At 46.4% G+C, this 22,908-nt stretch overlaps 1 protein-coding gene across 1 annotated transcript in view; it reads left to right on the plus strand.

The window, feature by feature from the left end:
* The window catches only part of MAMDC2 (MAM domain containing 2), a 138,731-nt gene that overhangs the window by 55,097 nt on the left and 60,726 nt on the right, over positions 1-22,908 (plus strand). The window contains exons 3-6 of the mRNA XM_044920595.1: positions 5,571-5,842; positions 7,279-7,363; positions 10,257-10,394; positions 22,190-22,446. Of these exons, the coding sequence (XP_044776530.1) occupies positions 5,571-5,842; positions 7,279-7,363; positions 10,257-10,394; positions 22,190-22,446 (752 nt within the window). The remainder of the gene's footprint in view (positions 1-5,570; positions 5,843-7,278; positions 7,364-10,256; positions 10,395-22,189; positions 22,447-22,908) is intronic.

Below are 22,908 nucleotides of genomic sequence, written 5' to 3' on the forward strand. Positions count from 1 at the left end.
GTCCTTCGCTCCCCTCCTGCCATCATGACTCCAACACTGTGGCCAATAAATCTCTCCCCAGACCCTTGGCCTGATGCGTCAGTCAACATCCCAATCTGCATGTGATCTTTGCCGTTCTTTGCCTTTTTCTTATTTGTTTGTGTTTACTTTAACATCTCCAGAACATTGTTTTCTTTTCTTGTTGGTTAAAAAAAGATAAGAAAGGGAATGATGTTAGCAAGAATGGTGCAATGAGGACTTCAGAAAATCCTGTCCCCATAAAAGCCATGAAAACAGTCAACAGTTGTGAAAATCAACTTTTTAAGAGCTTGAAATTACTCAAAGACTTGCAACATTGGGAGTATTTATTTATTACATAAATCAGTGCAATAGAATTGAGAGTTCAGAAATAAATCCTTGTATCTATGCTCAATTGATTTTCAGCAAAGATGCCAGAACAATTTAATGGGCAAATATGAACTCAAAATAGATCAAAGTCCTAAATGCAATAGCTAAAACTATAAAACTCTTAGAAGAAAACATAGCTGTAAACCTTTATGACCTTAAATTACACAATGGTTTCTTAGCTATGACATCAAAAGCACACACAACCAAAGCAAAAATAGGAATTGGACTTAATCAAAATTAAAAACTTTTGTTCTTCAAAAGATACCATCAAGAAAGTGAAAAGACAACCCGCAGAATGGGGAGGAAAATACTTGCAAAACATGTACCTGATAAGATCTAGAATATATAATCTCTTACAATTCAACAATAGAAAAAGAAGTAACCCGATTTTTTAATGAGCGAAGATCTTGAACAGACATTTCTTCAAAGACGATATGCTGGGGTGTCTGGGTGGCTCAGTTGGTTAAGCATCCACCTCTTGATTTCAGCTCAGGTCATGATTTCAGGGTTGCAAGATAGAGCCCCCTGTATCAGGCTCCGTGCTGAGCATGCAACCTGCTTAGGATTCTCTCTCCCTCCACCCCCAACCGCTCTTAAAAAAAAAAAAAAAAAAACAACCAAACAAAAAAACAGATAACGTGCAAATGGCCAATAAGCACATGAAAGAATGCACTACGTCATTCATTATTAGAGAAATGCAAATCAAAAGCACAATTAGATACCTCTTCACATCTACTAGGATGGCTGTAATAACAAAAGATGGACAGTGACAGACTTTGGTGAACATGTGGAGAAACTGGAACTCTCATACATCCCTAGTGGACATGTAAATGGTGTTGTCATTTTAAAAAACAGTTTGGCAGTTCCTCACAAAGTTAAATGTAGAATTATCATTGACTTAGTAGTTCTACTCCTCCACGTATACCTAGGAGAATTGAAACTTGTGTTACATAAAAACTTGTACACAAATGTTCATAGTAGCATTATTCATAACAGCCAACAGGTAGAAAAAAAACCCACATGTCCATCAACTGATGAGTGATTAAATAGCAGTATATCCATAAAATGGAATATTATTCAGCCTCATAAAAGAACGAAATTTTAATACATGCTACAGTGTGGTGAACTTTGAAAACATGATGCTAAGTGACAAAAACCAGTCACGAAAGGCCACATGTTATATGATTCCATTCATTTGAAATTTCCAGAAAAGGCAAATGAACAGAAACTAACTCTATGGTTCCCAGAGGAGCAGCTGGGACAAATGGGTATGGGATTTCTTTTTTGGGTGATGAAAAGATTCTGGAAATAGTGGTGATGGTTGCAGGATTTTGTGAGTATAGTAAAAACCACTGAATTGTTTTAAAAGGGTGAATTTTATTGTGTGTAAATTATGTTCAAGATTAACTTCCAGATGTCAATCCAGATAGAATAAGTGAAATGTATCACTTCTCGGCCCTTTGGCTAAGATTGAGTGTAGAATAAATGAAATATTTCCCACACAAAGAAGACCTCATTAACTCAGTAGTAAAATGATTCTTTTTAATAAAGTAAGAAGAAACAACTCACCAAAAACAGTATCAATTTGTTCTAGAATAGCGATTTTATTAGTGAGAGTCCAGGGAAGGGCACCGTCCCTGATATCAATATCTTCCTCATTCTTTCTTCATTTTCTAAAACTTCTTCAAAATTTACCATGTTCCTTCTAGTTTAGTTTAACTCTAACATGACTACAACTAGTTCAATTTAACTCTTTATAAAGACACTGAAGCTACAAACAAGGATAAAGCAAATAGTTTCAACTCAAGTACTAACTCAGATTGATTGGTAAGTGGCTACATGGAACACTGTTTAGAAGGATTCTGAGGCTATATCCAGGCAAGGCAGAAAAAAAAAGTAGTAACTAATTAAGAAAATCTTTCTTGAGCTTGGCAAAGTTAGTAGAGGAGGTGGGCAACACTTGAGCTCATTCTTTAATCTGGGAAAATGCATTATTCTGCTGTGAATGCAGAATCAGTTAGGGAGATAAATCTGGGTGGGTTGTAATGCAGATAGTAGGCACACTTACACAGCATGGCCTGAAAAGAAATTTGAGGTCTCTAGTTTACATGCAAAATCCCAATGTTTTGAAATAGCCAACACTTATGGCTGAGATATCAAGATCTCTCAATAAATAGCACCAGCTTTCATACTGTATACTATCAAGATATTTTAAATAATACATTGTTATAGTATGTGCTCTCAAAGGTTCTTAATATGAGCATTAGCATAGGCTTATAGTAAAATCTGATATAGTGAGAGATTATGTCAGGAGAGATTTTTTTTTAAGTTTTTATTTAAATTCCAGATAGTTAACCTAGTGTAATATTAGTTTCAGGCATACAATATAGTGATTCAACACTTCCATACATCACCTGGGGCTCATTACAGCAAGTGTCCTCCTTCATCCCCCTCACCTTTCTCCCCCATTCGCCCAGCCACCTCCCCTCTGGTAGCCCTCAGTTTGTTCTTTATAGTTAAGAGTCTGTTTCTTGGTTTGCCTCTCACTCTTTTTTTTCCCCCTTTGCTCGTTTATTTTGTTTCTTAAATTCCACATATGAGTGCAATCATATATTTGTCTTTCTCTGGCTGATTTATTTCACTTAGCATAATACTCTAGCTCCAAGAGAGATTTTTTTTTTTTTTTATGGCAGTCACTGAAAAAATCAAGATAATCACCAGTAGATGGACTCTCTGAGCCTGCAGCAGCACACATTTACTTAACTTTGAGTTTTACCTCCAAGTGGAACTGTCTCCTCCCTCCTCTACATGCTACAGTACCCAGTCCTTTCTTTGATAGATAGGTGTCAAAAGGGGGCTCCTGGGTGGCTCGGTCAGTTAAGCATCCAACTCTTGATTTCGGCTCAGGTCATGATCTCAGGGTCGTGGGATCGAGCCTTGCGTTGCGCTCCACGCTCAGCGGAAGTCAGCTTGAGATTCTCTTTCTCTCTCCCTCTTCCTCTGCCCCTCCCTCCCCCAAAATAAATAAATAATTCTTTTTTTTTTTTTTTAAAGGTGTCTAAATAATGAGTCCTATTTCTCTGGCAGATATTGTAAATCTTTGCTTCTCAAATGTGGTCCCCAGACCAGCAGCATCAGCATCCCCTGGAACTTCTCAGAAATGCAATCCGTTAGAATTGCAGCATCACCCCAGACCTACGTGGTGGCAACTCAAGGGTGGGCCCAGCAATCTGTTTGCACAGGGCCCCCGGGTGACTCTGGGCTCAAGTTTGAGAGCCACTTCTGTGAGTCGTTTCCTTCCAGAAGTGGGAAAGGCAGTAGGGAGGGGGAGAATTGAGCCTGCAGGGCAGCAGGGTTGGCCCAGGATGGGAAACTCCAGCGGACACAATGAGGAGTTGTTTTTTTCCTCTGCTTACCCCATGTGCCAACTCTCTACTTCTTCAGAAAAGGTTTGAGGTGCTCTCAGGAGCTCCCCTAGTCATCATGCCCACCCCACTACCAGCCTGCTTCGAGTCCCTTCTATGGGGACAGTAACAGAAAGCAGGAAATGAGGATGGCACTTATATATTGCCTCATGTCACAGAGAAGCTGCCCTTTCTGTTTAAAAAAGAGTTGTCCTCAAGAGCCCCAGCCTAGTGCTTCCAAACCCAGCAGGCCCCACAGCTAGGAAATGCATGTGAAGCACTTAGAACAGCACCTGCTTCATAGTGAGAGTTCACTCTGTGCAGGGAGTGATGGTGATGGTGGCAGTGAGAGCAAGGGCCAGATTTCCCCACAGGGATGCCTGGGTTGGCATCTAGAAGCAGTTGCTATTTGTACTGGGTGGGTGGTCGCTATGTTGAAAGACTGCCCACTGGAGACAGATGTTGATCTTGAAACCCTTTGCAGGCCAGCGAGACTCCCTGAAGACAGCACCCTAACTGTGAGGCTGGCCATCAGCTGAGGCTCCTCTGGCCTGTCAGTACTCACCACAAAGCCCAGGGGCCTGGCTGGGGTTGGCGTTTGGGGTGATGAGCATGGGAGGAGGGGCTGAAGAAGATCAGGCAAAGCAAGGAGGGATTTCAGAGCCTTTCTAGTAAGAGTTCGGTGTTGGGGAGCCTAAAATGCAAGGAGTGGAGAGGTGGTCCCAGGATGGAATGCAGCCGGTGAGATGCTGGCCACAAATGTGGGAACCTCTGAGCATGCGTGAGAGTGCAGGTCCCACAGGCAGTGGGTCTCCAGGACACACAGGCAGATCGGGTCACTGCTATAGGAAGCTACTGACCAGAGTCAGATTCCGAAGGCTCAGGTCAGGTTACAGCTCTTGCTTCTGATCTGTTTTGTTCTGTTCTTCATAGCAGTTTTGTTTTATATCCTGGTGTAGCCAGCAGAGTACCACATACCAGCGTATCAGCGTCAGGAAGATAGGGGAAGGGGGGCAGGAGGAGGGGAGAGGAGCAAAAAGAGGGCAAAGAAAGGAGGAGGGGGTGGGGGAGAAGGAAGTGGTGAGTGCCCTGTCCTCCAAGTTTCGCATATGCTTTTCCATTTAGTTATCGAAACTATGAGATTTCGTTGTGGAAGAGTCTAGAGGAGGAGAGTCTTATTCCTAATTTTAAAAATCAGCTGACAGTGAACTTCATCTGCCTAGGCCCCAAGATCTGAGGCAACCAAATAAATTCAATCTACTATAATGATGCAAATTGGATGCAGATCAAATCATTGGGAATGAGGGGAGCTGTGGAAAGAGAAGGTTGAGTCCACCAAGGTATTCTGCCTCCAGCAGAGGCATACTGCTCCTCTGGGTTCTGAAGTTCTCAAACGTTCATGCATATCGGGGCCAGGAAGACGAATGCAGCATGCTAAAGGGGCCTGGTATGAGATGATAATAGGCAACAGACACTTGGCTTCAGTGTCAGGGGGTAATAGGGAGTAGTGGGGAGTGCCCATGCCACCTTCTGGAGAGGCAGCACTACGTAGCTCCAGCCTGTTGTAGTCGTGTGTCATGTGACCATGGTCTCAGCGTTGTGGGACCTTCTAATTTTTCACAAGAAGGCAGAGATCCCGTGTTTAGGCAACATTCGGTAGGCCACTGCAATGCATCAGCAGGCTGTATCTGCCCTTAGCTCCACTGGACCACAGTTGTGTATTTCCCTGAGTGGAGAACAGCAGGTTGATCCTTTCCCGGTGCTCCTTTCTCTTTCCAGGCCACTACATTTATGTGGACACCTCCTTTGCCAAGCAGGGGGAAAAAGCCGTGCTGCTGAGTTCTGACCTACAGGCTGAGGAATGGAGCTGTCTCCGACTGGTCTACCAGATAACCACGTCTCCAGGGTCTTCATCAGACACCAGCCGGCTGAACCTCTATGTGAGATTTGAAGATGAAAGTTTTGATCGCTTGCTTTGGTCAGCTAAGGAACCTTCAGACAGCTGGCTCATAGCCAGCTTGGATTTACAAAACAGTTCCAAGAAATTCAAGGTAGGTAGAATGTAGGCGCCTGACTTACCATATAGCATTATGTGACTCTGAGATTGTAGGAAAATTTCTGCCACTAAAGTTACTGATCTCCTATGTTAGGATGTGCTGCTTTATAAGAGATGTGTCCCAGAAGAATAGTAGTAATTAATAATTGGTAAGTTAATATTGTCTTTATTCTTTAGAAGAGCTTCTTCCCGGATTTCTTTCTTGTCTACTTAAATGGGACTTCTGTGAGAATCTAAATGGAGCCTAAACCAACCTCTTCGATGGAAATTTATTTTCTAATGGGCTTTAGGGAGCATTCTCATTACTAGTCATTTTGTTTCCTCTTTCTCAGTTGTGTGTGGTATCTCCCTAATGGTCTGTTTGCTACAAATATTGAACAAAACATTCACTATCGTTAAAGGAAAAGTGGAGCTACTTTGAAGAGGGAAAGATACATAAAGGATGTGTTCTGATTCCTTTTCAAAGATGGTGGTTGTTGCATCAGAAGTGTTGGAAGAGGAAGGTCGACAATGTAATACAAAGCTGGATGTTGTTTGGAGCAGGGAAGGAGACGCAAGTGTGACATGTAGTGAGACTGTCGTGGAGGAAAGAATAGGGCCTTCACGAACACGTTCTCCATTCCTAATTCCCTTTTCAATTCCCTATCCCATTTCTCTCCCTCAAAAAGTGCTGAAATGCTGTCTACTCCTCTCCCCGTCCCATCAGGCAGGAGGGAGGGTTGAGGGAAGGAACACTGAGGTCCGAGCTCTCTAGTTCACACTGTCTGCCCAGTAGTAGGGCACATCCTAAATCTCCCAGCATAGTTGCCAAAGACTGGGCTGAAGTCACATAAAGAGAAGCAAATACTTCCGAAACGGGAGCAAAGATGAACCACAGCAGGGCTTGAAATCAGCCATGTAAATTGTCATGCTCCCCTCGGTTCTTTATGTAAAATTTTCCAAATTTGTTCAGCAATATAGAAACTACAGGTTGATTTATGAGCCTCTTCCATCTCACGTGGAGTCTCCCACCGCTAAGTCAGATTGTGCTTCCCCCCTCCTCCAAGGGTCTTCCCCGCTGAGGCCTCTGCCCTGAGTCCCTGACTGTTTTCAGAATGCATTTCCCCAAGGGCACCAGCCCCCCTCCCCATGCACAGCCAACTGGGGCCACCACAGACGCTAGAGAAGGGGGTGGTTGGAATAGCACTTGAAGACAGTTGGCCCCAAGCTTTACTGGACACCTTGCTCACCTTGTACACACACACACACACATTCTCTTAGAGCCCGTGGTGAGACTGGTATCCAGTAGCAATTAGCTGAGACAAGCAATCTCGCTTTGCCTTGAATTGCTGAACAGCTCCTGACTAGTCTCTGAAATTCTGAGCCAGGGAAACACGGTGTTTCCTTGGAGTTAGGGAAGCCTGACTCCCTTCTTCCTCCTGTGTCATGCAGATTTTAATAGAAGGTGTGCTTGGACAGGGAAACACGGCCAGCATCGCACTCTTTGAAATCAAGATGACAACCAGCTACTGTATTGGTAAGTGGGTTTCGTCCTCATTGTATTGGAATGTGAATTGTGAATCTTCTTCTAAAATCTGTTGCCAGAGGGAACTGAACCAGTCCTAAAGGCAAGGTGTTTTATGGAAGTCAGTGCATGATGCACCGGAGCTTACATGCTTCTCGAGGTTCACTTGAATGGTGTATGTTGCTCCTGTCTGTGTAACCTGAGCTGCCACCTGAACCTCAACATATGCTAGTAAAGATAATTTCCGGTTTGCTGTGAGCTCAGCTTCAGCCAGAAAAGCAGGCTTCGTATTCCGTTCTTTGCTCATTTTACTCCATTTCTCTCTGATACACCTTGGCCCCTCTGTGCCCTGTGGCCGCTCACCTTCTATTTGTCTGCCGTTGGTGCTATTTCTCTATAAGATGGGCGCTCCTGGAGGCCAGGGCAGGCTGTGGAGGTGCAGGGAGGAGGAGGACAGGACATCGGGCAGCACTGAACACCAGGGATGCATTTGAGCTGCGGTTGCAGGAAGCAGGGGAATTCGGTGAAGTGCAGGTCCAGGGGAGGAGGGGAAGAACTCTCTGTGGGCAGAGCCCAGGGTGGAGGAAGCACAGGGTGTGCTCAGGCGCCGGCCAGAAGCTGAGGAGGGTGTTTCAAGTGCGAATCAGGACCCAAGCGAGGCTTCGGGAAGAGTCTGGGTCCCGGCTGAAGAGGGTGGATGATTCTGTGGTTGGCCGGTGTTCAAAGCTGAAAGTCAGCAGAGGAGGGTGCCTGCGGCCATGTCCTCACATGGTGACTCTGGCGGCCCCATGGAAAGGGACTTGGAAACGAGGAAAATAAATACGTAGGAGAGGAAAACCCCCAGCAAGTGGTTGTAACCTTACAGATCAGACATAACGAAGGCCCAGCGCTGGGCTCTAATAGGGAAAAGGTGGGAGACTGCGAGATTCTTCGGCATTGATGGCCCTTTGGAGGTTGAGTGGCTGTGGAGAGGAAGAGGAAGAGTCAAAGACAATTCTGAATAAAAAAGAGACTTTGCTAATTCCCTGACTCTCACTTCTCTGTTTTGACCTTCCAAGGATGATACTAAGGCAAGTGAAGGAAAGCACGAGGGAAGAAAACGTGACCATGTTCTGAAGATACAGTGGGATTAGACCCATGCGCCCCCTGGTAGCTCCCTCCCGCCGGCAGGTGCGCCTCGGACAGCCCACCCACCAGTCCGACGGGCCTGCTGCAGCGCCACCTGCTGGCTCCTCAACTCCCCGCGCCCCGCAGCCTCCGTTTCTCCACCTGCAAAATGGATATAAAATGCTTCCCTCGTAGGAATAATGTGGGGACTGATGAGATCATAGGTATGAAGGTGACTGGCCCAGCGCTGGGCACTTAAAAAATGTAAATTTCCTCTCTTCAAATCACTCCGTGGCTTCTGGTTTGTTTAAAAAAAAAAAAAAGGAGTGCCAATACTTTCATCTTGTTGAGATGCCTGATCCCACAGTCCTCTCGCCTTCCTTTCTGTGCTCTCTCTTTGCTTGTCTCCTCATCTATAAAATGAGGTTAATAATAGTACCTACCTCGTGGGACCATGTCGAGGACTGAGTAAGTTAATTCAGTTAAAGTGCTTAGAATAGTACCTGGCACGTTCAGGACTATTTTGCTTTCTATTTTATTCTTCAGCAGGCTTTGGCATGGAACAGGGGTATTGCATGGCAGATGCTGCAGTGGAAAAGTTGCAGATAAAAACCTTAAAGTTTTTCAGTGATTGCTAATGTAAAAACACATTGATAACTATATCAATCAGGGTCCTGGCAGGAAGAAGAAGACTCATTAGGGGCTACAAAGGTGTGGGTGGGTGAAGGAAACCAGCAAAAGCACAGGTAGTAATCCAGGACTAGTGAGAGCGATGATTCATCAGCCATGAGGGCAAGGGGTGGGGGCCACTGGAGCCAATGGTTGTGTGGGGAGGGCTCCCTGATAGGACCTGTGTCCTCAGGAGAGGGACACAGCCAACCCATGGCAACCTGGCAGGAAAGAAGCTGGAGGCTTGTTCTCCTCCTACTTTCCATCGGTCGAATCCAACAGGAAGACAGAAGGCAGGGGAGGCCAGTGACACAGTCCATACAGGTCTACCGCTGGAGTGAAAAAATGGTGGGGGTGGGCTCTGGAGGGGTAATGGGAGATGGCCAGGACAATCATACTTCATATTTGTAGTTGATGATTATAGGGGTCAGTACAGGCTCGCTGTTGGTGAGCTTCTCATTCCCACTAGAGGAGTCTGTTGACTGGGAACAATTTATCTGTGCAAACATGTCCGTGCTCCTAAATGGCGGAGGGTGGGAGGTGAAGTCTCTTTATTTTCTCTCTCTTCTCCACTGAGGAGCTGCAGAAGGACCCAGAGCCTAGGCTATGCCTCCCCTGCCTGTTCTGTTTCTTGTTAATAAGAAAAGCAGAGGCTGTTAGCACCTAGGAAACATGTCCTTTAGCCCTGGTATCTCGTCTACCATCAGGAGAGAAGGGGATGGGGATATGGGCTACCAGAAGGGTGGCAGACACAGTTTCTGGAGCTAAGAGGATGGTCCCAAATAGGGCTTTGAAGCAGAGGTGGCTGAGGCACCAGGCATTAACCACACATCTGGCTCCATGTGGGGACAGTCCTGTGCGGGGGGAACGTTCCCCTCATTTCACAGATGAAGGCACAGAGCCCAGGAGAGGTCATGCTACAATTCACATGGCTAGTCAGTGGCAGGGCCATCATCCAAAGAAGCAAGGATGAATTACACTTTCCAGCATTGTCCAGGGATCCTGGTACAAAGCTTCCAGTGGTCAAGGGGAATGAGAAACATATCTGAATACGGAAGAGCAATCCCCGCAGTGAGTAGGGGTATATACCTAGGTGTGATCGTGTGCATTTTCGTTTCTCTTCTGCCAGAATGTGACTTTGAAGAAAATCATCTCTGTGGCTTTGTGAATCACTGGAACCCCAACGTGAACTGGTTTGTTGGAGGAGGAAACATTCGAAACTCCCCTTCCGTTCTCCTGCAGGATCACACCTTCAAGAGTGAACTGGGTGAGCTGGGGACAGATGGAGTCCTTTTCCCAGGGGGAGTGTTTCCGCCTTCCCCTCCTGCCCCCTCCATTGACCTAACTTTGGCCCTGTCAACAGAGAAGGGAGACAGGAGAGTGAGTAGGGACCGGGAGGCCTGGTGGAAGAGCAGGAAGGCCGGGCCGGGCTGTGAGTTTGAGACGGACCGTGGATAGGAGCTCTGTAACTAAGGACAAGGCCACCCAGTTAAAGGCTTTTCTTCACCTGTGAGCTGGTCTTGCTCTTTTCACATTTCCATATTATGCTTTACTTTCTTATCACTTTGTTGTTCTGTATTTCTTATCCCTAAAGGCAGGGCGGGAATAATCCTAGGTTGCTTTTCACTAAAAATAGATCGAGTGATGGGAAACAGTCCTTAAGAACTTCCCAAGTGGCCCTGGGGTGAGCCCCAATTCCCAGTGGTGAATCCTGAAAGCAACAGGGCCACCTAGCGGCCAAGGGGGCTGGACTCTGCAGGGAAATGGAGAGGAGAGAGGTTCTTGGGGATGAGTCCACTCTAAGGAGCATGTTTCCACAGATGGGAGACATGGGCAAAGGCTTACTTCCTAAGGATTATGACAGCCTTCACCTGGGCCCTGGGAAGCTTCCAGGGTCTCCCCATAGTTGCAAGACGCTCCAGTCCTCAACCCCAAGGGCTTGTTGACTAGCGAGAAGATTCTGGTAACTGACTCCATCAAGAGCAAGAATAGGAATTTTGGTTCTGCTGCAAACTGTCCTTTTTCCTAGTTTGATCCGCTGCTGTGTGGATACTGAGGTCATCTGCTCAGTCCTAATAAATTGTTGACAAGGACAATGTGTCCCCAAGCCTGAAGACTTGGCAACTTTTTATGGTTCTTTACATTATTCCTTGTTCATGGTAGTTTCTTTTCATGTGAATATTTGTAACCTTGTCTCTGACTCTTTTTTTAAAGTGCCCATCCTGCAGCTTATCTTGGCTCTGGACAGTCTCCATCCTGAGACTGGTCCTAGTATATCCAGACTCTCACATTCAATTTTCTAAAGGAGCCAGGCAGATGTTATAAAGTGAGTGACATGTGGGCTGGGAGAGGAGTGTGGCAAACTAGGGAGCACAGACCCTGTACAAAGCTCTAATTAATTACTGCCATGTGAGAATGCAGTTCCAGGGGGCAGATCTTTTGATTTCATAAGGTAATCAGGAAGGCAGGGGGTTTATGTGAAATTTCCCTAATTTTTTAAAGTTGGTAAATATTTTCTTTTTTTAAAAAAGATGTTATTTATTTGTTTGAGAGAGAGAGAGCACACAAACACACACACACATGCATGAGCACGAGCAGGGGGAGCGGCAGAGAGAGAGAGGGAGAAGCAGACTCCCCGCTAAGCAGTGAGCCCAACTTGGGCTCTATCCCAGGACCCCAGAATCATGACCTGAGCCAAAGGTAGATGCTTAACCTACTGAGCCACCCATGCGCCCTGGTAAATATTTTCTTTAAAAACACTGCATGGGCCAACAAAACACATCTTCAGGTCAGGCCCAGTTAGCCAACTTCTATTTTGCAAACTTCATTTTATGTGTTCCTTTTCTTTTTCAACATGTCCAGGCTTCTTACAACAAAATGTTGATAAGTAACCATATAGTAAAAGGTTGGAGTCTCCTGGGCTTACCTGTTTAAGACAAATCCAACTTTGGATCTAGCATTTTCATTCATTTGACCCTGTATTGGGTCTGGTTGGGAAAACAGCAATAAAATGGCACATTCCCTATGGTCCTTGCCCAGGTTCAAAGAACATACATTCGAGAAAGGGAAAAGGATTTCTATCACACATGGGTGTAAGACAAGGTAGCATGTGTCAAGTGCTCTAAGAGTGGTCCCCCCATTTACATCAAAAAAAGAAGAGTGCTGGGTATTCAGAGACAAGAGAGATCACGTAACTGCTTGGACGTTCAAGAAGACATGATGATGAAAGAAGTCAACTGCGTTGAGGGATGGTTATAACTTTGACAGGCAGAGACAGGAGAGGGCTGGAGCCGTGATACATGGTAGCAATCACAAGGGTACCAGAGGGAGAGATATGATTGGGAAAGCAGTGTAGGGGCAACTTCTAAAAGGCCTCAAGTGCCAGGAAAGAGATTTTAACTTTACCCTGTTGACAACAGGAGGCCTTTGGAGGTCTTTGAGCAAGGAGAGATGCGATCACAGCAGTGTATTTAGTTTGGTTAGCCAGACAGTGATTATCTCAGTAAACAGAGGACCAAATGGTAGAACAAGAGAACTAAAAATACCCCAGAAATGATTTCTTTAGGTACATCTAAGGTCACTTACATAAATAATTGAGATTAGAAAAAGACAAAACATTTTCACTTCCTTCTTCTAAAAGTAAGGGTTAGCACTTTTGGAAATGACAAAAGATTGGAGTTCTCTCTCTATATATATCTCCATATTTTGGCTCTACAGACAGAGAGCCCATCTCCACTTGTGGCCATTGTAGGAAGCACTGTAAGTGTCATGCGTGGAGTGGGTGATAACCTAGCATGACAGATTAGTCCATGAATCTGCATGAGTATTTTAAATAACAACTGGGTTCATTCAAAACAACAAAATGGGGGCACCTGGGCAGCTCAGTTGGATAAGCATCTGCCTTCGGCTCAGGTCATGATCCCAGGGTCCTGGGATCGAGTCCCACATTGGGCTCCCTGCTTAGCGGGGAGCCTGCTTCTCCCTCTCCCTCTGCCTCGCTGTGCTCTCTCTGTCTCTCTCCCAAATGAATAAAGTATTTTAAAAATTAAAAAAAAATGTTACCAACTCTTGAAAGCTTTGTTTCAAGGAATAGGACAACTTACATAACATTCTGCCATATCTTAAGAATATAGTACAGGGAGTAGAGAGAATCTTGGAAGATTGTATTAATCCCTGGGGTCATTATCACAGGTGTCCAAACTTAAATGTGGGGAAGTGTTGGAGAACTTTCCCCAAATCACTTAAAAATTAGTTCCAGAGTCAGATCCTCTGAGTAACCAATATCATGATTTAATGACTATGTGTTCAGTGCATCATTTTTCTTTCTTTTTTTAAAAGATGTTCTTTTTTAAGTAATCTCTATACCCAACGTGGGGCTTGAACTCACGACCCCAAGATCAAGAGTCACATGCTCCACTGACTGAGACCGCAGGCTCCCATATCATTTTTTATCCTCAATGATGATGAGGACCAGTTGGCTAGGGAGAACACCTATTTCCGGGGAGAGGCAGCAGATCTGTGTCCTACTGACAGATCATCCATCTGACTGTGTCACTTGAATGTCATCCATTCTCTGAGGAGTGCATCAGCCCTAGACCTTCCTCACTCTCATTTGTGACCATGGAACATTCTGCCCACATCTGTGTCAACAAGGGACAGAGAAAGAGGACCAGGCTAGGAGTTCAACACTTGTGCTCCAAGCCAAGTTATCCAAGTGCCAGATTGCCTTGGGCAGTCCCTCGACTTCTCAGGGTCTCCACTGACCTGTTTGCAAATGAAGAATTTGAATTCCATAATCTCTAAGATGCCTTTGAGTTCTAGTGTTTTACTCCTAATGCTGTACATCAAAATCTCTAAATTCACCACTCATTGTAACTGGGGGGAAAAATAAACTGGGGAAACCCTAACTAAAGAAAGCTAAACAGACTTCTTTATTTCAGGACTTCTCAGTGCCTTTAATACAATTCTATGTTAATTTATATTATGACAGTGCACAAATTATTCAAATACCAAAATGCTCTGTAAACATGCACAATGATGCATGACTAACAGAGATGTAAAATAAAAGATAGGGGACCACAGAAAAGTGAAAGATCACCTTGGTTTTGGGGTTCAGGGAAAGCTTTCTAGAAGAAGTCATCTCAGAACTGGAATTTGGCTAGATGGATAAGAAGTACAGCATATGCAAATGTATACAGGCCTGAGGGTGGATACTTTATTCTGTGGTTGGGGAGTATTTGAGAATGCCGAGATATAAGATGATGGCAGAGTAGCACTAGACCTAGATTATGTTCCTGCTCATAGCCAGAAGCCTGGGTGCCTACATTCTACTCGTTTCTCCCAGGTCTCTGCTATTTCTTTCCAATTCCTCTTGAACTTTTACACTGATATTTTGGCCAGTTGTAGCCAGACAACCATTTCCTCCTCACCCAATTCACGTGTATACACATGCGTGCACACACACACACACTCTCTCACACTCCTCCCACGTGGACTCCTATATAAGACTTCTTCCTATAGGAGATGGGGCTAAAACAGATGAGTTCTAGAGATTCTCAGATATTTTCCTTGAAAAGCCCATAGGACTCAGAGTTTTGACCAGAATCGCTCTTGGGGGAACAAAAAAAAAAAACACAAAAAACAAAAAATCCTCCAGTGCTCTGAATAAGAGAGGGATTGCCTTTGTTCGTACATTTGCCTTCAGCTGGGTATATTGATTTTTCCTGAGCTCTATCAATTTGGGTGGCAAAGTAAAGATTAAATGGTTCAGATGTCTGCCCACAGCAGCAGATTTTGCTCAAAAAAAAAAATTCATCTCATGTTCATTCATATACTGGAAGCAGCTTATGCCTTTGCTTTCAGGGAAAAACCAGGGAGGTGAACGGAGGGGCGAGCAAAGCCATGTGCCTGCTTAGAGATACGCAAAAGGTTGAGGGACGTCTTCCCTGGAGGGCTCTGGCCTTTGTGTCATAGAAGAAGGAAGAGTGAATGGGGTGTCTGAAAAATGCAATGCGTATATGAATTTTCCTGCTTTTGGCCATGTATTTTTAACAGTTAACCCCAAACCATGAGTCAAGTTTTTCAAATGAGCACTCTGTCTCCAAATGTTTGTCTCAGGGTGGAAATGGCTAATAATGCAGTCAGAGCTCTTGTGGGACATCTTGGGAATATTGGAGGGGATGGGATATTATCCTTCTTTTTGTCGCCCAATTCCGATTCGTCACATATGGATTTTTTTTCTCTGTTAATATTTTATGAAGTGAAACAAAAATCTTTCAGGAGGTAACCTACTGATAGCCCAGATCATTACTGTTTCCTACCTGCCTTGGCCAAAAGAAGATAATTACTGGGAAAATAAGGAGGGAAATCAGTTTCTTTGCTGAGATCTTAAAAATCATATGTGCTTAGGGTGCCACTCGGGGAGTTGAGCAAGGTTTCAAAACCTAAACTAAGATCAGAATGATTTTATTCCCTCCAAGGCTGTGAGGTGGATGGAGCATCTTTCCATAATTCACGGCATTCTCTTCTCCTTTCAGTTCAGACTGAGCTCAAGCATCCTCTTAACAGCACTGTTCATTTACTCTCTGCATTGATCCATTTGGTTCCTTGCATACGCTCTCAGTAGGGAAGCAACTTTATGAATTTTCTCACCATCACCTTTGTGCAGGCTCTGTCATTCACCTTTCCCTGTCCTTGGATGACTTATGTTAGCTTTCTGGGCACTTTCAAGTATGAACTAACAGCCTCCTTTTCAGGGGTTCAGTTCAGTCCAGTCAAAACTCCAGCATCTCATCCGATTCAAATCTCCCCCACCAAAGCATGGTGGAGCCATAAAGAGAAGGGTTTGGGCTTTATTTCTCTTCATACTTCCTTGGCTCTCCCCCTTCCTCTTCTCCCACTCCCTGTGCTGCTGCTTGTTCCTTCAGGGTTGGAAGGAGGTGTAACAGTAGAACAGAAAAGGAAGGGAAGGGGACAAAGGATCTTATGTGACCAGTGCTGTTGAAGCTGGAGTTCATGACCTTTATACTGCAGGTGGCCACGTGCTGCCCATTTCTCTCACTGCCAGTGGGGAACCCCACCTCACTACTCCCAGACAGGGATGATGCACTCTCCAGCTGGCCATCTGTGAGTCCCTTTAGCACCTAGAAGCAATGCTACACCACGCCAGCCCCTGTTGGAGTTACCACCTGCATGCAGTTCTTTTGAGAAGAGTCCTTTCAAGACATTCTAGCCCCTTCTGAGTTGCCCACTTAGGCTAAGGGAAAACTCAAATCTTTTCCCCACCGGACTCTGAAAGTTACTACTTGTTGGCCACAAAATCCTTTCTCTCCACTCTGCCCCCACAGGTCCCTACAGACGTCTTGCTTCTAGATGTATACAGCCAAGAGCCAGGCACCAGCCTTTGTACCCCGCAAACCCCAGTTATCAGTGATTAAGTTCTCCCAAGAAACCCCTGAGCACCCTCCTCTCTTGAGGCCCAGGGCAGTTGAAGAATTCGGGAATTTCTGCAAGTGTGGGTCAGGGTGAGGTTAGAGGGTGGTTTCCCTCCTCCACTCTCTCCACACCTGGTTCCTTTAAGCCTCTTCTCTTGGATCAGAATAAGAAAGGGGAAGCTATCCCTTGCTGTTCCCTTGGGGGGGGTCAAAAGAAAACCCACGACGGGTTAGCTCCGGGACACCTGTCGCCAAAGAGACTCTGTCTACGATCTCTCGGATCCTTCTTTGGCCTTATATATTCAGGCTGGAGGGCAGAGGTGGGATCAGCCTGGTGGGGTTGGCTTAGACCCCCGGTTGCCACAATGTAACATAGGCCACAGGGATGGGAGGGTACCACAGAGCAGCAGTACTTGTCACCCATCGCTCTTGGCACTGAATTCTTAGCAGACACTAGGAGACATCCCACTTTGTGCCCATTTATTACATTTCTGTCATCTCTGAAAGCTGTATAAAAAGACTAGAGCCTGACTCTACTGTAGTGAAACTTACCCAAACCCTTAGAACCAAAGATCCACGAAGATGAGTGTTGGGTTCGTAGATGGTAGACGGGGCGAGCAGGCATGATGACCTCCCGATTTGGGTGCTGTCTCCTCACGGCGGCAGTAGACCAGTGGGGTTTTCCAGCTGGCCTGTGTTTCTTCAGACAGTGCTTCCCCCCTGACCCAGGAGACAGCATGACACGGATGTAGACACATGTCACAACTAGAGCACAAGCATGGCGGACAAGGCCGAGTCCCAGCTGAGTCAGAGGATGCCTTGGCATCGATTTTTGTGGAATGCGGGGTAGCCAGACTGTTTGAAAATAAAAGTTCAGGAACTGCCCTCAAAGTTTTTTTTTCCTAATTCAAGGGAAAATGGCTGCCTAAAAGAGACCCCCTGGTTGCACATGAACCGTTGAGCGAAACTACAGTGGGCTGCTACATAAAGGGAAGCAAGTAATCATGTGCCGTCACCGCGGGCATGATCCCAGATGGAGCCTTTGGCTGGCATCACTGAGATTTTGATCTTTCGACAGAATTGGAAATTGTTTGTTTGGTTTTTTTTTTCCCCTAGAAGCTGAAGCCTCTTTGTGTATAATCCAGAATTAGGGAAGGATAGACTGGCTCCACGAGTCTGAGTAAGCAGCAATGACCAGGGGACTGGCAGTGAACTTCTCGATGTTTAATTGTCTGGAGAACTCATGGCCCCTTCATAGACTCTTTCATTTACAGTTAAAGTCTGAATACTTACAAATCTTTGTGGCCTGCAGGATCCCCCCCAAAGATTTGGTTAGTTATAGGATTGGTACATCTAGGGTCCACCAATACCTAGTTTCGTCCTACTGAAAGGATTGGATAAATTGCCTCTCCCAGGTATTCTGGAGGCCCTAGAACCCTGGGCCAGATAGGAAGTTTGGCCTCATTGAACTGGGCAGGAACATTCTCATAATACCAAGCATGAGAGACATAATTTCCCAAGGATTCCAGGCCCACTTCTTCATTCCCCTTGGAAAGGTGCACAAAACGGTGCCTGCATTCACCCAAACATCTGCTCTTCTTCCTCAGCATCGGTCATATCCAATGATACTGAGCCTGGGCTGGGTGTTGTTCCTCCAGCCTGGCATCCTGGGCAGACACCTGGTGATTTCTGAGTCATCCCCACCCCTTCAGCTGAGATGAGCCAGCTACCTTTGGTTTCCCAGTGAGAAAGTCTTACTCAGATTGTCGGTAAATAGTATCTAACTTTGGCAACAACTGAATGATGGGGGGGGGGGGGGGGTAAGCAACAGAATGTGGTCTAGTCTAGTGGCTCCAGAGGAGACTTGGTGTCAGCAGTCCTGGTCTCAGCACCAGCAGCCTCTCTGACTCACTGTGGGCACATCACATTGTGTTTGCTGGATGGTTTTGGGATCAGAAATGTGACTTTGGCTCCCTTGTGCATGAGCTGTTAATGAAGCACTTTACCGGCAAATTCAGGAATTAAAATAGCATCCACACAGCGGGTGAGTAACTGGCCTTTAAAGAAGACTGTCAGATATCTGTCAGCTGTGAGGAAGATGGGTTCCTAATGGGACAGGGACATTTCTGTAAGCCCAGTTGCCGCGCACTCTGCAAGTATTATGAATGCCTCCAAGTGGATTGCGACGTCTTCTGGATTCTCCGAGAATCTCCCAGACGTCTTGGAGGTGCTCCTCACCCTCGGTGGAGTGAGTTCCCCCTTCGTGGCTGCGTCAGTTTGGGTCCTCCAGGAAGAAGACCCTAAGCTTGGACTGGGTGAGGAAGAGATTTATCGGCCGTGAAGGATAAGGAGGAGAGAGCTGGAGTCACTGGGGCCCAGGTCAATGTATCTGTTAGGCAGAGTAGCCACAGTGCCTAGGGGCCAGGACATTTTTAGGGTCCATGAGAATGTTTTCATCTTATTTATTCTAAAATCGGAAGAAAAAAAGTGAACGTGCTAATAACAAATAAAATAATCAGTCCGGCCTAAATTATGTTCATCTTTATACCAACGCAGTCATAAAATAGAATGCTTAATATTTTTTAAGGAGGCATGGACCCACAGCGGCCAAAGGGCCTAGGGCCCACAAAAGTCATAACGTGGCGCTGGCTAGGGAGGGCCTCCAGCACAGCAGAGGAGACTGACACCTGGGAGGGAAAGGCCAGGCTGGGGGGGAGGGTTGCTGAAGAGCCCCCCTCAGGCGGAATGGCCCCGCTCTGCTAATCCTGTTCTGCCTAGTCACCAGCTGAGAACAGCCCAGTGTACTTGGCCTTGGCACAAGCGCTGATGTGGGTCCAGAGGTGAGGCAGCTGGAAGCTGTCAGCCAGCTGTGCTCCCTGTAGCAAGTTCACCTGAAGGGGGGGTCACATGCCACCTCCATGGCCCCCACAATGAAGAACCAAGGAAACAAAATATTAGGTCTCTCCTCTACCCAGGCCCAGCCCCCACACACATATCTTGGAAAGGGATTCTGTTTCATTGGAAGACAGGTTACAAAGAGCATTCAACACTCCCTCTCTGCCTCTGACGCAAGAGCTCTCGGTGAGCAAAGGGGTGTTATGGAGGCTGGCTGGTCGCATGTGTTCTCTATTAGTAAAGTATTCTGGGGGGGCTGGCTGTCCCCCCTTCCCCCCGCAGTGCTCCCGTGGGCACTGGAGCTTGGGTGGGGGAGGCATGGCCTTCCTTCCGGTTCAGAGTTTCTCTGATTCTGTTCAGTCTGACATTCTGATTCGTCCTTTAAAATCCCTTGCCAGAGTCAGCAAAGTGAGAGCCCCTCAGCTGTTTCCAGCCTGCAGATATGCTTATTTGGCAGAGACAGAGTTTAAAAAATTGCAGTGGTGGGTGTTATGGGTTGAACTGTTTCCTCCAAACCATATGTTGAAGTCCTAACCGCCCCCCGCCCCCCAGGACTTCAGAATGTGACCTTATTTGGCAGTAGGGTTGTTGAAGATGTGATTAGTTAAGATGAGGTCATACCGAAGTAGGTCCCTAATCCAATATGACTAGTGTGGTTATAAAAGTTGGCGGGGGGGCGGATTTAGACACAGAGAGAGACCTGTACAAAGGGAGAACACCATGTGAATATGAAGGCAGAGCTTTATTAGCCAAGGAAGGCCAAAAATTGCCAGCAAACCACCAGATGATAGGAGGGAGCCTTGGAACAGATTCTCCTTCACGGTCCTTGGAACAAGGAACCAATCCCGCTGACACCTTGATCTGGGACTTCTAGCCTCCTGAGCTGGGGAGAAAGAATCAATTTCAGTTGTTTCAGCCACCTAGTTTGTGGTACTTCATTATAGCAACCCTAGCAAACTCAGATAGGGGGTATCATTTTGAAATGGATAGATTTGCTATGAAAATTTAGATTTTGAGCTTCAGTGGGAAAAGCCTGAGGTGCCGGGCTGGATGTCGGGGCACCAGCTGGGAGCAGAGGGATGGATACACTCAGTCCTGAGCTAGAGAGTGCAGCCCACAAGGGGTGGGGACTGCCACTCTGGGCCACCCGCTGGTGGTGGCAGCTCGGAATGTGGGTTCAGCGCAACCCGATTTTCCGATGTTTCCGAACAGAAGCTTGATTGCTGTTTCTCGTTGCTGATGAAATATGATTTCAGATGTTGGCAACGAATGCATCCCTCGATTTCCTCCCAGAACCCACTCCGCCTCAGTGGTATACTTGATCATGTTGGCCCCTTGGTCATCTGAGTTTGTGATCTCTATTCATTCACGGTTGCATGTCTTGTCTAACTATAAGAGAAATTATAGTTAAACAAGGGAGGTGATTCAGGGGGGTCGAACAATTTGCCGCCAGGAGAAAGCGAGCCTTGATTTACCCACCTCTCCCCTCTGCCATTTGAGGCAAGGACCTTTCTGAGACTATCTGTGCTTTAAATAATCATGTGCTGTGCGAGATGTAAAGCAGGTGTCCGGTCTATGCAGGTATATGGTCTTCCTACTACCCTTAGTGCTAGTGTGCTGAGGATACAAGGAGTTGTTACTAATCAGGCACCATGCAATAAAACAAAGATACTAAGCTGTAGTTGTTCTGAACTTACAAATAGAAAGGTCATTCTATCAAAGCTACAATACAGCCCTCCATCACTGCAGCTTTAATTGCCAATAATGACAATGACTCTTTACACGGAACAGACAATGGGGAAGCCATGGTACCAAAATCATTAATGACATTCCTTTAGTTCATTGTAATTGCGTTAGGCAGTTACAATGTGCCAAGCCCACGCTAAGCATGTCACATGCATAATCTCATGTAATGCTCGAACTAGCCCCAGGAGGGAAGTATTTGGTTCTCCCTGTAGAGATTAGGACATTGAAGCCCAGAGATATTCAGTAACTTGCTTGAGGTCCCAGCAGGACTCGACCTCAGGTCTCTTCAATGCCAAATCCAGGCTCCCCCCATTCTGGCCTCCTGGTTCCTCTCTTTCACCAAAATGCCTCTAACAGAGGTCAGCCTCCAGGCCCAGAGCCCACCAAGACCTCGCCAAGAGCGGTGTCCCAAGTCCAACCTCCCAAATCCCAACCGTGGCTACATGTTCTGTTAAAGAGGCGAAGCTTGTCATCCAGTTCGAAGTCAAAAATCTTAGTTTTGCTCAAAGAAGACTCGCTGACTTTTTGTGTATATTGTAAAGATGTACAGGAAGGTAGGTCCCTCTGTGCCCCTTTAGGAACAGATGGTATGCTTGGTATGTTCTTGGAAATCCTGTAACTCACAGAAGGCCTGGGAGGAGGGGGGCCTCCTGGGGTCATGTTCTGGTTCTTTCCACAGCTGCGTTCAGCTTGTGAAAATTCCAGTACTTCGTATATGTGTATTTTACTTCAACCACAAGTGAGGCAAAGAGAACGGACAGTTCTTGGCTTGGATTTAGCAGAGCACCTTTGAACTCCTCACACTCCCCTTCCAGCCCAATACCCGTGGACCCCTGGTCAAACGTCTTGTGGCCATAACTCCTCCACGTCCTTGCCACCCCTGCCCCTGGATTGTGTTGAAGTCAATCCCAGCATCGCACTGTGTCACCTGCAACCACGCCCCTCCCAGCCCGTCTTACACTGCGTGTCCTGTCCGTGTGATTTTCAGGCCACTACATGTACGTGGACTCGGTGTATGTCAAGCACTTCCAGGAGGTGGCGCAGCTCATCTCCCCGAAGACCACGGCCCCCATGTCCGGCTGCCTGTCGTTTTATTACCAACTCCAGCAGGGGAATGACAATAGCTTCTCCCTCTATACTCGGGATGGGGCCGGCCTTTACGAGGAAATCTGGAAAGTGGGCCAGCCAGGGAGTGCTGCCTGGAATCTGGCTGAGGTGGAGTTCAGCGCGCCGTACCCCATGGAGGTGGGTATGGAGGCAGGTGCGCCCTGGCCTCACCACTGTGCGCTGTGCGGGGGTGCTGCCAACTCGTTCGTCTGCCGATCGGGAGACACCCGGCCACAGTGCTCCGTTCTTCTCTGTTGTGTGTCCATCTTCATCTTCCCTTTCCTTCCATGGGCCCCCTCTGCTTCTCCCTCTTCCTCTTTTCCCTGCATCTTTCTGCTTTCTACCAAGACTGTTTTCCCCAAGGACAAATAGGGAAAATCCAGTCCATCAACGACATTTCTTGGGCACACGTGCCCTCTCAACCTGCACTGTGGTCGTGACTTCAAAAGAGAGGAATGCCCTCTAGGGTGAAACCCACCCTTGAACTTCCATTCCTGAGAGCAGGGATGAACCTTTCCCTTACTTGAGGGAAGAGACTTTCTAGAGATAGAGGAGGAGGAGAAGAAGAAGAAGAAGAAGGAGGAGGAGGAGGAGGAGGAG

This window comes from Neomonachus schauinslandi, chromosome 13 (genome assembly GCF_002201575.2).
Source record: "Neomonachus schauinslandi chromosome 13, ASM220157v2, whole genome shotgun sequence".
Taxonomy (NCBI): domain Eukaryota; kingdom Metazoa; phylum Chordata; class Mammalia; order Carnivora; family Phocidae; genus Neomonachus; species Neomonachus schauinslandi.